At 53.9% G+C, this 14939-nt stretch overlaps 1 protein-coding gene across 1 annotated transcript; it reads left to right on the top strand.

Moving 5' to 3' along the window:
- Positions 1-1124: 1124 nt before the first annotated feature.
- slc4a5a (solute carrier family 4 member 5a) lies at positions 1125-14840 on the top strand. The gene is made up of 24 exons (XM_076023028.1): positions 1125-1508; positions 3150-3279; positions 3478-3638; positions 4921-5073; positions 5744-5878; positions 6455-6510; positions 7681-7838; positions 7967-8054; positions 8226-8380; positions 8488-8616; positions 8747-8921; positions 9003-9136; positions 9462-9733; positions 10420-10454; positions 10576-10767; positions 10906-11019; positions 11124-11285; positions 11725-11903; positions 11992-12064; positions 12243-12311; positions 12402-12575; positions 12713-12916; positions 13031-13089; positions 14175-14840. Exons 1-24 carry the CDS (start codon positions 1175-1177, stop codon positions 14338-14340), a joined length of 3507 nt encoding a protein of 1168 aa, XP_075879143.1. The 5' UTR covers positions 1125-1174; the 3' UTR covers positions 14341-14840.
- The last annotated feature ends 99 nt before the right edge of the window (positions 14841-14939 follow it).

The raw sequence follows: 14939 nt of genomic DNA on the forward strand, positions 1-14939 counted from the left end.
GTTCAAAGTGAAGAAGTTCTCCAGAACTCTGCTGGAGCAGCTCTGCATGTTCATGGTGCTGTTGGACATGCTGGAGGAGGGAGGGTGAGGGGGGGGGCTGGAGGGAAGCCTATTGATTGGCCCGTGATGGGCAGCGGGTGTGAAGGACACCGATGTGACCGACCGACCGCGCCGCTCTAATTACAGGCCAGCGGTGCACAGCAGTCAGGTGGGGGCGCTGTTCCAGGTGTCAGCGCCCCCTGCTGGTGGCGAGGGTGTCTCTATATTAATGATGATGAGTCCAGGAGTCGTTACTCCGTACTGGTATCGGTACTGGTGCATCTCTGTGATGAAATACAGATATCTGATGTCTTATCTACTGGGCCGGATTAAAAAGCCTAATGGACCGCATATGGACCCCAGGCCGTAGTTTGCCCACCCGTTCTGGATTTTCCGCCACGGTGGTGTTTGGCTCTCCTGCTTCCTGATGATATATTATTGTTTCCATCCGGTTGTTTAGTTGTTGTCTGCCTGTAAATGAAGCAGACAGCAGCTGTGGGCGTGGCTGAACCTGAGCAGTCTGCTGATTGGTCCTGAGGGGACCAAACACCTGGAGCGCAACATGAATAAAATCATCTCGACGGGAAATCAAACAGCAGGAGTGCAGTAACACTCGGCCACCACCGTGCTCCCTGCACACACTCACACAACCTCACGTGCACTCGCCCCGCCACACACACACGCACACACACGCACACACACGCACACACACAGTCGTGCACACGCTCTAATTGGGCTCGTTTCCATCGACGCGGCCTCACTTTTAATTATTTTTCCGATCGACCTGCAACAATGCAGGATGACTAATGTAACACAACACACACTGACTTTCCCCTTTGTGTGTGTGTGTGTGCAGGATGGAGCATGGAGACAGAGGGATGGGCATCTCCCAGCTTCGCTATGATGAGGAGGAGGGTGAGTCTTCACACACACACACACACACACACACACACACACACACACACACAGAACTTTGTGTGTGTGTGTGTGTGTGTGTTCCATCCAGTCATGAAGCTCCAGATGCTTCATGACTGATTTCTTCTTCTGGATGAAACTGTTGATGCTGCAATGTCATGATGTTCTTCCTCTTCTTCTTCTTCCTCTTCTTCTTCTTCTTCTTCTTCTTCTTCTTCCTATGTTTCTTCTTCTTCTTCTTCTTCTTCATCTTCATCATCTTCATCTTCATCTTCATCATCATCATCTCCTTCTCCTTCTTCTCCTGTCTTCAGAACATCAGTCCATCTACATCGGCGTCCCCGTCCCTCGGGGATACCGGCGTAAGCGCCGGCGGCGGCGTTCCAGCCGGGAGGGCGGCGACTCGGACCGGGACCAACGCTACGGTCACCAGCGGCGCCGTGAGCCGCAGCAGCAGCAGCAGCAGCAGCAGCAGCAGCGCTACCAGGAGGTGGAGCTGGAGGAGGGGCTGACCGACTACAACGAGCAGAGCCTCCCAGACATCAACCGCACCGGTGAGTCAGCCCGCCAGGTTCTTCTCACCACACCCACTTCATGGTTCCTGCTCCTCTGGTCCTCGGACTCTCCTTGCTGCTGATTGGCTGATTTAACCGACTGGCTCCACCTCCGGTTTCTGCTTCATCGCCAATAACCAGAACCCAGCTGGAGGTTCAGGGAGCCCCAGTGAGAGCAGCTTCTCTCCTTCGGTCACCTCAGAACCTCCTCCAGATGTTTAGACAGCAGCAGCTGCTGCAGCGTCGTTAGCCCTGTGTTTACAGCCTCCTGCTAAAGATTGGGTTTGTTGGAGCTTCCACGTGGGGGCAGTGGTTACTGGGAGGAAACTCCAGCAGTAGAACTCTACCAGTCACAGGCATGCTGAGGATTAATGTAGGGAATATGACAAAGCAACGATCCCTGTGATAATTTGATACAATAATATTTGATATATTTGCGCTAGCAGTCATAAGCTTGCACACATACTTCTGATTGGATGGCCTTTCGTTCACTTTCAGGACTGTTGACATTGTAGATTGTCACTCAAGGCATCACAACATAAGAATATGGATCAAACAAAAAAAATGGGAAACAACTCAAGTTTATAGTTTTATATTTTAGATGACCTAGAACAGCCACCCTTCATATGAAATATATAGAACACAACATATTTAGGTACTGAACAGTTCTTCTTTTGCCACATGAATCCACACATCTTGCTCATGTCATTGAAGTCTTCCGTGTATCCACAAGAAGAAACAGGCGTGTCCAAACTCTTGACCGCTAGCGTGCATTTATAATTCTCGCTCTGTGACTCTGTGAGTTTCTACAGCAGTTTTCTTGCGCGCAATCGAAACATTCAGCGTGAATCTCAGCGGGTCGGCGCCAAGCCTCGCTGAGCCGCTGAGCCACTGAGCCGCTGAGCCACTGAGCCGCTGAGCCGTGTGACAGGAAGTGGAGGCCGCTGGAAACTTTGCATTCCCTCCATACCGCTGGCGGTCGATGGGATCCGCTCTCCATCGGCGGCTGTCATTCAGAAAAAGCAACACATGCGGGTGTCACTCGATAGATCCCGCTGGACGCCATCGACCCCGGGGCCGTGCCGCGGCTCCATAGGTTATCAGCCCACGATGGAGACGCGGCCGCCGCGGCCGGCAGAGCATCGGAAACCCATAATTAGCCCGTGACTGGCGACCTGCAATCGTTTGCTGCTGCTGCTGCTGCTGCTGCGGCTGCAGGAGAGGAAGTGAAGGCAGAGAGCACGGGTGTCAGAGTCCAGGCCAGAGGTCAGAGGTCAGCGCTGCCGCTGGCCTGTCAGCAAGACCACTCAGTAACTCTCTGGATGACAGGAAATAGCAGGGTGGACATGACACACTCTGTCCACTAGGGGAGCTGTCAGAGATCCCAGCTGATCTCTAATGACCAGCTCAAGTCGTGTGTGTGTGTGTGTGTGTGTGTGTGTGTGTGTGTGTGTGTGTGTCTGTGACCCAGCTTGGATGGAACCCTGAGGCTGAATGGACCTCCTGCCCGTCCTAAAACATTCTGTGATGCTCAGCATCTTCATGTGTGGACGGCCTCTGACCTTGCTGAGCGGCTTCATCTGGTCCCACCGGAGGAAGGTTCTGGAAGATCTCACACCTTCTGACTCTCTGGTCTCGCAGTGTCGCCGGCGGCCGAGCGGCTGCGCTACATCCTGAGCGAGGACGATGACTTGCCCACGCCCACGCTCTTCACCGAGATGGACACTCTGCAGCGGGAGGGCGACGAGCTGGAGTGGAAGGAGTCGGCCAGGTGGGCCACGCCCACTCACTGTGTCTCACTCACACAACCACTGCAACACTAGGGGGCGTGTCAACATGAAATCACTGCTCAAGGATGTTCAGTTCTCATGTGAAAGCTCTTTAAACATGAGGTGACCCAAAGGCTTAGTGTAACCAGAACCTTTGCTTCTGTGTGCGTGTGTGTGTGTGTGTGTGTGCTGTCTCTCAGGTGGGTGAAGTTTGAGGAGAAAGTGGAGGAGGGCGGCGAGCGCTGGAGCAAACCTCACGTCTCCACGCTGAGCCTCCACAGCCTCTTCGAGCTGCGGACGTGTCTGCAGACTGGGACGGTGCTGCTGGACCTGGACGGGTTCTCACTGCCACAGATCGTCGGTGGGGAAAAACTCTCTGTCTGTCTGTCTGTCTGTCTGTCTGTCTGACTGCCTGTCTGTCTGTCTGTCTGCCTGTCTGTCTGTCTGCCTGCCTGCCTGCCTGCCTGCCTGCCTGTCTGTCTGTCTTCCTGTCTGTCTGCCTGTCTGTCCCCCACCACCAGCAGTTTATGGTTCCGACAGTCAGTGGGGGAATTTATTGTGTGATGGGTTGGACAGACAGCAGGTCTCTTGTTAAGTCAGTGAGCTCAGGAGTGACAGCGCCACCTTTGATGGCTCTAGGCATGACAAGGATTCGATAAACAAACAACAGACAGACAAGATTAAATGTGAATCATTTCTTTGCGCTTCATGAGAGCTGTTTTGCTCATTCGTCTTCTTATTATTATCATTATTACAGATAGTTTTATCGGATCGTTGCAATGTATTTAAAAAAGCAACATCGTTACAGCGATCAGCGCAAAAATGAGCACTTGATATTTTAAAATCCAAAATGACCTGTTGGAGTTTTAGAAGCGGCTGGATTTCCTGCCCAGAGGCCAGAGGGGAAGCAGGCTGATCAATCATTGGTCGATCGGTGAGCCAGTTGACATGTGACAGACAGCAGGTTTGTGTGTGGTCACCAGACTGGGACCAGGCAAACCTGGACCAGGCAGAACTGGACCAGTCAGACCTGGACCAGTCAGACTGGGAACAGTCAGACTGGGACCAATCAGAAGATCAGAACCTCCAGACTGGGAACCTGCAGGCAAAAGTTCTGAGAGTGATGAGACTCTCTGCTCCTGTCCGTCCAGTAAACAGGAACAATGTGTATGTGTGTGTGAGTGTATGAGTGTGGGTGTATGTGAGTGTGTGTGTGTGTGTGTTTGTGTGTGTGTGTGTATGTGTGTGTGTGTGTGTGTGTGTGTGTGTGTGTGAGTGTATGATTGTGTGTGTATGTGAGTGTGTGTGTATGTGAGTGTGTGTGTGTATGTGAGTGTGTGTGAGTGTATGAGTGTATGATTGTGTGTGTGTGTGTGTGTGAGTGTATGATTGTGTGTGTATGTGTGTGTGTGTGTGTGTGAGAGTGTGTGAGTGTATGAGTGTGTGTGTATGTGAGTGTGTGTGTGTGTGTGTGTGTGTGTGTGTGTGTGTGTGTGTGTGTGTGTGTGTGACATGGCCTCAGGCTGTCATCATGTTCTGCCACTGCAGTGTAATAACTGGCTGCTGCTGGGGTGGTGTAATCATCTGGGTTTGAGCTCGCGGCGGCTAACGGCTGGCTCCGCCCTCTTTCTCTTGCCGTGCAGACGAGATCGTGGAGCGGCAGGTGGAGGAGGGGCTTCTCTCCCCAGACCTGCGGGAGAAGATCAGCTTCGTGCTGCTGCGGAAGCACCGGCACCAGACCAAGAAGCCCATCCACCGCTCGCTGGCCGACATGGGCAAGTCCAGCTCCTCCGCCAGTGAGTCACCTCCCCGCCACTCCCCCCTGGAGCCCCTCCCCCTTATATCACATGATGTTTGGAAAGCGTATTATGAATTCTTAATGCGGAGATATAAATGAAGGCGTGAGTCTCATCACCTGCACGCAGGATGAATGAATGAATATTTAATGAGTTCATTACAGCTGTATTACTTCCTCCCACCGTCCAATCACATGCGCGTGAGCTGAAGTGGAAACTCTAAATGGTCTGTAGGTGTGTGTGTGTGTGTGTGTGTGTGTGAGTGTCAGTGGTTGTGAGTCTCTCTGTGGCCCTGGGATGACCTGGCCACTGGTCCAGGTGTCACCCAGCATGGCCACTGGTCTAGGTGTCACCCAGCATGGCCACTGGTCCAGGTGTCACCCAGTCACAGCCACTGGTCCAGGTGTCACCCAGTATGGCCACTGGTCCAGGTGTCACCCAGTCACAGCCACTGGTCCAGGTGTCACCCAGCATGGCCACTGGTCCAGGTGTCACCCAGTCACAGCCACCGGTCCAGGTGTCACCCAGCATGGCCACTGGTCCAGGTGTCACCCAGTCACAGCTGGGAGGCTCCAGCAGACCCCCAGCACCCTGAGCTCAGGAGGAAGCGGCTGGTGAAAATGGATGGATGGACGTCTGCATTAACTCCGCCTCCTCCTCCCTCCCACAGACCGCAACGCCAGGGGGGGCCCACCTCCAGCGCCGATGGCCAACTACAACCGCTCCACCGAGGACCTGCGGGGCAAGCAGCAGCAGCAGCAGCAGCAGCAGCAGCCGCCGCCGCCCGCCAACTACGGACGCCTGCGTGAGTCTCACCAGCTGCGTTTCCATTGGCTCCTAGAACTGCACAGAACCTAAACATGGCCAGAAAACCTGGAGATGGAAACCAAAGCTCAGCTTGGAGAAACCTCCAATATGGCTCAAAGGTTCTGACTCATCAGGTGGTTCTTAAGATGTGTCCACATGGAGGAACAACACACCAGTGTCATGGAAATACTTGTTTCACATTGACACGTCAGCGGACGTGACGTACCACGTCACGTGACCAGTTGACTGACCGGTGACAATGGTGCGTTATGATTGGACGGAGGAGGAGAAGGAATATTTTTTCCATGTCATCAAAGAGGAAAACAGAGCAAACATTCTGGACAGCAAACAAACGTAAACAAACAAAAGCAAACACAGTTCTCATGAAATCTCGCTCGGACTTTACAACTGGCCCGTTTACTGTGTACCAGTCAGAACCGCCTGCAGCTAGTTGATAAATTCCTTTAGGAAAGTTGATTTATTGTCATTTAAAACAAACATCTCCTCAGCCTGTGGAGGCTGCCTGGTGATGAGGTCATGTGACGTGATGTTCAAACAGTGTCATGTGATGCAGGTCACGCCCAGAGCCGCAGCATGAACGACATCGCAGACACTCCCAGCACAGACCAGGTGAGTGGCCGCCGCCGTCTGCCACACCACTTCCTGCCTGCGTCACCACTTCCTGCCTGGGAAATGGAACCTTTTTATCGTTAGGATGGGGAGCAGCAGCTGCTACAGCCCGATTGCAACGTGACATTGTGTGTGTGTGTGTGTGTGTGTGTGTGTGTGTGTGTGTGTGTGTGTGTGTGTGTGTGTGTGTGTGTGTGTGTGTGTGCTTGCCTATCGATCGGTCCAGTCAGGACCATGCCACTGGCAGTGGGGCCTCGTGCTCGGCCCTCACGTGCAGCAGGATGATGAAGGCTGACTGACGAGCCAGCAGACTCACTGACTCTTTCAGCTCAGAGTGATTCAGTTCCGACTCATTCAGCTCAGTCTGTCTCAGCTTGTGCTGATCCAGCTGAGACACATTCAGCTACTTACTCATTCAAATCAGTCTGATTCTGCTCGGAATGATTCAGTTCGGACTGATTCACCTTGGACTGATTCAGCTCAGGTTGATAAAACTGCCGCTCTTCTTCTCCTTCTTCTCCTTCTTCTCCTTCTTCTTCTTCTTCTCCTTCTTCTTCTTTGTCACAGCATTGCTTCTAACACCCCCCCTCCCCCCGCTCCCCATGTGACACACAGAGTCGCCAACCAGTTCTGTGACGATGAGCACGCTGCTGCTTATTGATCAGAACCTCGTTGGAAAGAGTGTTCCTGTTTATTGGTCCTGATAACTGACGCTTTGACCCTCTGGAGCTCCTCCACAGGATCATCCACCTCTGGTGGCTGCTGATCATCGATCGGGTCGTTATTGATCTTCAGCTGACAGCCCAACAAGCTCTCGCTGTCCTGGATCTGAGCCATTTCAGAAAATGTGTTACTATTTATTATCAGATATAAAACCTTTCAAGAAGTTTTATTTTTTATTGGCACCAAACTGATTGATTGACATCTCACTTCCTGCTTGAACTCTGCCAGCAAGCTTCTCCTTCCAGCAGCTCAGCTTGATGGTTTTCAGTTGTCAGGAATCACTACTGCCACCTGCTGGCCACAGCCGACAACATGTAACTCCCGTCGAAGAACTAAAGTCACAAAAACAGAAACAAAGATATCAACGTGACCGGCGACACGAGGGGATAACAAGTAGGACCTGCCAAAGGTCAAATTCAAAATCTCTTTTATGTACACGTCCTGCAGCTGAAGAACAAGTTCATGAAGAAGATCCCTCGGGACGCCGAGGCCTCCAACGTGCTGGTGGGCGAGGTGGACTTCCTCAGCAAGCCCTTCGTGGCCTTCGTCCGTTTGGCCCAGGCCACCACGCTGGGGGGCCTGACCGAGGTTCCTGTTCCCACCAGGTAGGGGGAGCACTCACACTTCCACTCACACACACACACACACACACACACACACACACACACACACACACACACACACACACACACAGCACTTCCTCCTCCTACCCATCTGTCTCCTCTCCTCTCAGGTTCCTCTTCATCCTCCTGGGCCCTCAGGGAAAGGCCAAGTCCTACAACGAGATCGGCCGAGCCATCGCCACCCTGATGGTGGACGACGTGAGTTCACACAGTGGGAAGGTGTGGGGTGTGTCAGGTGACCAGCAGGGGGCGCTCGGCTCTCGCTGAAACCAACCAGCCTGATTGGTTCCCCACTGGATCCTCACGAGCCTCCACAGACCTCCAGCAGGACGGCGGTCCAACTATCACTGCTCTTCTCTGCCCCTGCAGCTCTTTAGCGATGTGGCCTACAAGGCCCGGGACCGAGAAGACCTCATCGCAGGCATCGACGAGTTCCTGGACGAGGTCATCGTTCTTCCCCCCGGAGAGTGGGACCCCAAGATCCGCATCGAGCCTCCAAAGAAGGTCACGTCGGCTGACAAGAGGTGAGCTTGGTGTCATGGTTCGACGAAGTGCAGCCTGTTGGTCCTGAGCTTCTGTGCACAGCTACTGGAATAGATGAGAACTTAGAGTCGACGTTCTGCTCCTGCAGGAAGTCTGTGTTTTCCCTCAACGAGCTGGGCCAGATGAACGGGACGGCCGGAGGAGCGGGAGGTCTGGCCGAGGACGAGGAGATGCCGGAGCAGCACGAGCTGGGCGAGGAGCTGGCCTTCACTGGGCGGTGGGTGACTGAGGAGGCCAAACTGCAGCGAAGCTGAGTTTTCCAAGAGCTTCAGGTTCCTCTGAGGGTCTCGGAGGGCTCAGGTGGAACTGCTGGACACAGACTGAGTGTTTCCTTCTCCGTCCTGCAGCTTCTGTGGCGGCCTCTACCTGGACATCAAGCGCAAGCTGCCCTTTGTCCCCAGCGACTTCTACGAGGGCTTCCACATCCAGTCCATCTCGGCCGTGCTCTTCATCTACCTGGGCTGCATCACCAACGCCATCACCTTTGGAGGCCTGCTGGGAGACGCCACCGACAACTACCAGGTGAGACTTCATGAGGTCCGGGTCAAGGTTACGCCACTGCTGTGCAGCACTATAGCTCCCTGTCCCTGTCTCCTCCTGCAGGGGGTGATGGAGAGCTTCCTGGGCACGGCCCTGGCTGGCTCGGTCTTCTGCCTCTTCAGCGGCCAGCCCCTCATCATTCTCAGCTCCACCGGGCCCATCCTCATCTTCGAGAAGCTGCTGTTTGAGTTCAGCAAGTAAGGGAAGTTTGAAGATCCTTATTCTGACAGCGCGGAGGTTGATTAGCCCGCTGTTTGCCACCCGCTGTCCTGGAATCTGAAGGGCTGTGCAGTCGCCAAGCATGGGCTCTGAGAATGGCTTCGGGGCTGAAGATGAAAATTGCATGGAGGAGAAGGGTTGAAGCAGAGGAGCGGCTGCAGCTTCTTGAATTGGTTCCTCATATTATCAGCCTCTGAATAAATAAAACACAACGTCCTTCACGCTCGACCTTCAGGAAATGATTGCGGGGGAAGCTCCTCCCGCTGCCGCGTGGTGACATCTCCCCCTGGTGTCCTCCTGCAGGAACAACGGCATCGACTACATGGAGCTGCGGCTGTGGATCGGCATCCACTCCTGCCTGCAGTGCTTCATCCTGGTGGCCACCGACGCCAGCTTCATCATCAAGTACATGACGCGCTTCACCGAGGAGGGCTTCTCCTCGCTCATCTCCTTCATCTTCATCTCCGACGCCATCAAGAAGATGGTGGGCTCCTTCAAGTACTACCCCATCAACACCGACTTCAAGCCCGACTATGTCACCACCTACAAGTGCGAGTGCCTGGCGGCGGACCCGAGTGAGTTCACGGCTCGCCCAGGGAGGTTCCAGGGAGGTTCCAGGGAGGTTGGGTTTGGGGGCTCGGGGGCGGGCTGCTGGGAGGGAAGGGGAGGAGCCTGAAATGAGGTTTGCCTGAAAACATGACTTGTTCTCGCTGACCTGGCGTCCACTTCAACTTTACTGAATCAGCTCAATCAGCCAGATCCAGAGTCGCGATTCCTCTCAGGGTGCAGTCTGAATTGTTTCTCGGCTCTGGACCAGTTGGGGTCATGTGAGGAGGAAGGGGTGGAGCTACAGTTCAGCTGGCTTCAGCTGTGGAGGAAGCTGGAAGCTGCTGGTCGTGTGTTTGTTTGTTTGTCTGTCTGTTTGTTTGTGGAACAGGATTAAATGTTCCCTCATCGGTGAATCAGTTTGTGAGATTGACTTGGTTGCAAGGAGCCAAGTCACCTGAACGAGTCCCAGCGGCTCTTCTACTGCTGCTGGTGAACATTGACAAACTTGATCTTCGACGATGATTTCTGTAACTGATTTGTCTCCTTGTTTGTTTCCGCCCCCTGCTCGGACGTGATTGGCCGCCGTCTCCTGAAGTGAGTAGCCCACCCGCTCACCCAGCATCCCCCCTCCTCCCTCCTCCCCCTCCCCTCTCTCTGATTGGCCGTCTCTCTGTCTCACAGTGGCTGTGCTGATGTTGACTGACTGCTTCAGTTCCGGTTCCAGATAACAGCTCCGGTGTCTCTGGGGTGAGTCCACCTGCTCACTGTCACCACCTGGTGGTTGTGGGTTTCATCTCTGACCTATCTTTTCTCTGCTCCCCCCTCCCCCCTCCATCCCCTGTGACCCTGCCCACCCCACCCCCACCAGTTGAATGTGACAGCTCTGGATTGGAGTCAGCTGAGCAAGAAGGAGTGTCTGAAGTACGGCGGCTCACTGGTGGGAAAATCCTGCAAGTACGTCCCCGACCTGGCCCTCATGTCCTTCATCCTCTTCTTCGGCACCTACTCCATGACGGTGACGCTCAAGAAGTTCAAGTTCAGCCGCTACTTCCCCACCAAGGTGACCACACACATCCTTAACACAGAAGGGCACTTCCTGTAGCTCAGTCTTTCCTTTCAGAGGCACAGGAAGTAGGAAGACTTGGAGCAGAATTCCCAGAATAACAAAGTGTTTCTGTGTGCCTGTGGGTGGCGCCAGTTGAGGAAGCTCATCAGCGACTTCTCCATCTTCATGTCCATCATGACCTTTGTGGGGATCGACATGCTGCTGGGACTCAAGACCCCGAAGCTGATTGTACCAACAGAGTTCAAGGTACCTGTGACCTCTGGTGTAGTCCCTCCCCCTAGCACCACAGGAACCATGTGAATGATGTCATGAGACTAAAGCAGCTTCCTGGTCCCGTGTCTCCCCGCCAGCCCACACGGCCCGACCGCGGCTGGCTGGTGATGCCCTTTGGGAAAAACCCTTGGTGGGTCTATGTGGCCAGCTTCGTCCCTGCCCTCCTGGTCACCATCCTCATCTTCATGGACCAGCAAATCAGCGCCGTCATCGTCAACCGCAAGGAGAACAAGCTGAAGGTAGAGCGCCACCTGCCAGGGACCCCATGTTCATGACAGCTATGATAAATAGTGCAGCTGTTCTCACCTTTGATCCAGAGAAGCTTCGTCAAGCGTGTCTGATTACAATGCTGCAACTTCTGAACGTCCCTGCTGAGCATCACGGAGTGCCGTGCCATTGTGTGGCTGTAGAGAAGCTGTTTGCCATTGGCTGTGTGATAAAGATGGGCGGCGCTGTGGTGACGTCAACTACCGGTTCTGAAGCCTGGAGGTTGTTTTGGAAGAGTCCATATTCAGACGTGTGTCGACCACAGTCGGCTACTAAACTTTACGACTTTTGATAACCAGAAGCTCCGCCCCATTTTTTTTTGCAGCCAGTATGTTTTGTAGTGTTAGAGCTCCCTCGAATGGTGGCGGCTGGTATCAGCCCAGTGGACCTGTCCTTTGTTGTCCCCTGCAGAAGGGCTGTGGCTATCACCTGGACCTGTTCTGGGTGGGCGTCCTCATGGCTGCCTGCTCTTTCATGGGCCTGCCGTGGTACGTGGCCGCCACTGTCATCTCCATCGCCCACATCGACTCACTGAGGATGGAGAGTGAGTCCAGCGCTCCCGGAGAGCAGCCACAGTTCCTGGGTGTCAGGTGAGCCCCGAGCGGAGGTTTAGGATGGCCAAGACGCCACCTGCTGCTGCTGCCTCTGAATGTCTCCTCTCTCCTGTCCGTGTTCCAGGGAACAGAGAATCACCGGGATCCTGGTGTTCGCGCTGACCGGTGTCTCCATCTTCTTGGCGCCTGTTCTGAAGGTGCGGCGCCATCGTATGGCTCAGCCAGGGACTGAGCGGAGAACCCGCCCCAGTTTTCCTGCTCTGGGGCCAGTAATTGGTTTCGTGTCGAGCCGGTGTTGACCTTGTAGATGTTCAGAGTTCAGGGTGTGTCCAGTCTGGAGGTCGGACACTGACACAGAGTTCTGTTCCACTGCAGTTCATCCCAATGCCGGTGCTCTATGGTGTCTTCCTCTACATGGGCGTGGCTTCCCTCAGCGGTATCCAGGTAAGCTGAGCACCACCTGCTGTTTGAAGCTGTTAGTTGCCACTGGGGTTGTTCTCACCAGGGATGACCTGTCTCTCTTCTCCTGCTCAGTTCTGGGACCGGATCAAGCTCTACATGATGCCCTCTAAGCACCAGCCGGACTTCTCCTACCTCCGTCACGTCCCCCTGAGGAGGGTCCACCTCTTCACGCTGGTCCAGATCGCCTGCCTGGCTGTTCTCTGGATCCTCAAATCCACCTTCATGGCCATCATCTTCCCCGTCATGGTCTGTGGGAAAACATGCTGCTCACGTCCAGCGTCTTTAAGAGACATCCAAAGCTACATCAGAAAGTCACCTTTTATTATTGTGGAGCAGAGGCTCTTCTCCAGGCCGTGACCTCGTGTGTGTGGCGCCCCCTACAGATCCTTGGGCTGATGGTGGTACGGAAGATGATGGACATGGTCTTCTCGCAGCACGACCTTGCCTGGATGGACGACCTGTTGCCAGAGAAAGAGAAGAAGAAGAAGGAGGACGACAAGAGTAAGGGGAAGGACAAGGAGAAGGACAAGGAGAAGGAGAAGGAGAAGGAGAAGAGGAGGACCAGAGCAGATGACAGTGATGATGAGGTGAGGAAATGCTGCCCCCTGCTGGAGTAGTGGAATATCACACAGGTTTCTGAGGAGTGTGTGTGTGTGTGTGTGTGTGTGTGTGTGTGTGTGTGTGTGTGTGTGTGTGTGCAGGAGAAAGGCCACACCTACTACAACCACTCGCCCAGCTCTGAGTCCGACCTGGACCGCAGGTACTGTGTCCTCAAACTGCACATCCCCTACAGAGACCTGGTCTACCCCGATGTTGTCCAGTCCCAGTGGGGGGCGCACTGCCAGGCGGCCGCTGCCGCACACAGCTCTCTCTAGCACACACCCACACACACACACACACTTAGAATATTTATATTCACTTGTACTATCCCATGCTTGGTCGACTCATTGCTTTGACGGCGTGTGAGTCTTTAATGTTTGCCAGTAGGTGGCAGAACGTTTGTAATGATGTAGCTGCAGACCGTTGCTCAGTCTTGTCCACAGGTGTGACTCCACTGTAGAAGATGTGTCACGTCTTTCAGTAGTTTATTCAATGTAACATTTATCTGAGAAGAAGAGAAGCCTGTTGCCTGCTGTGTGTGGAGACTGAGTGACGATGGTGCTGACGATGGTGCTGACGATGGTTGTAGATATGATGATTTGGACCAGACAGTCTCCTCTCCATGCGCTCTGATGCAATGCAGATTCTGCTTCTTCCGCGGCTCTTCTGCAGCTGCTCCTCCTCCTCTTCCTCCGTCGTGTTCTCACACTGCAGCTCTGTGTCTTCTTTTCTGTCTGACCAGCACCACACAGCTGGATGTGTGCACACTGTCTAAAAAGGCCAAAGGTCAGTGTTTGTGCACGTGATCAATCCGTGCCGCGTGGCTGGCTGATCTCCGGTCCTCCGTTGAAGCAATAAGCAAGGAGTCATTTTGGTTGTTTCTTCATCCTAAAATGTGCAGAATCAGTGACACTCGGTGATCAAAGCTCCGCCTCCGCCTTAATGGTATTTTTCCAAACGTGGCCCTTCATGTCTGCATTGCTCTAAAGAGGCGTGGTCTGGGGGTGACTGTTGTTCTTGTCTGATGACGTCAGCTGGGGGTTTAGTGGGAGGGGCCAGACCGGGTGACCAATCAGCTGCGGTGTCAACATAGCGTCTAACCGCTCTACCCACAATGCACTGGGCTTCCCACGCCCCTCCCCCAAGCTCTGTCAAGCCCCGCCCATTCCTTCCTTCCTTCCTTGCCCCCTCCTCCCTCAGTGCCGTCTGGCCTCAGGTGGTAACCGCCGCTTGCCCCTCCCCCAGCATCACTCTCCACCTGAAGATCTCGTGCCCGTCGTCCCCGGCCGTGCCCATGGGCCACGGGATGGCGTGCCCCGTACCCCAGGTCAAGATCGAGATGGAGTCAGACTACGACTCGGACCTGGACCACCACCGGCACCGCGACATGAGCAGCGAGACCACGTTGTGAAGGCGGCCGGCCGTTGGTGGGACGCGACCCCCGCTGACCAGTGAAGGAGGGCCCAGACTAATACCTGGACAGACCGGCAGGCTGGCTGCAAGTAGACCGATCCCACGGCTGAGGAGCTGAAGCCCAAGTTGTATCGTCAGGCAGGCTGCTGATCCACCGCCAGATATAAAATGTGAACATTGTTGATGTACTCGGCCAGTTCTGCCTCTGGAGGGCAGCAGCAGGCCTCCCCGCTGTGTTGTAAATATTTATTGAGCCAGAGGAAATATTTATTACCTTCATGTGTTTGTCATACTGTCATTCAAATTGAAAAAGTATTTAAATTTAAAGTGATATTATACAATTATAAAATGGAATCAAGTCCTGAATGTGTGCATGTGTGTGTGTGTGTGTGTGTGTGTGAGTGTGTGTGTGTGTGTCTGACCCCAGACCGCCACCCCTCCCCCTCCCTCCACCACCGGCACATTAACAGGAAAGAAACAACCAAAAGTCCAGCTGTTGCTGAAAAAAACAAACAAAAAAACTGTGTTTACTGTCAATGGCTGTTGTCCCAAATCACAACAACAACAACACACTTCCACCACAAACACAACATGCTT

Source organism: Nelusetta ayraudi, unplaced genomic scaffold (assembly GCF_046127955.1).
Source record: "Nelusetta ayraudi isolate G7.1 ecotype Tasmania unplaced genomic scaffold, CSIRO-AGI_Nayr_v1 ptg000014l, whole genome shotgun sequence".
NCBI classification, from domain to species: domain Eukaryota; kingdom Metazoa; phylum Chordata; class Actinopteri; order Tetraodontiformes; family Monacanthidae; genus Nelusetta; species Nelusetta ayraudi.

Coding starts and splice junctions, on each gene's coding strand:
- slc4a5a (XM_076023028.1), top strand. CDS start 1,175: ATGTTTCTTCTTCTTCTTCTTCTTCTTCATCTTCATCATCTTCATCTT. Junction 3,280..3,477: donor GAGTGGAAGGAGTCGGCCAG/GTGGGCCACGCC, acceptor GCTGTCTCTCAG/GTGGGTGAAGTTTGAGGAGA. Junction 9,137..9,461: donor CTGCTGTTTGAGTTCAGCAA/GTAAGGGAAGTT, acceptor GTCCTCCTGCAG/GAACAACGGCATCGACTACA.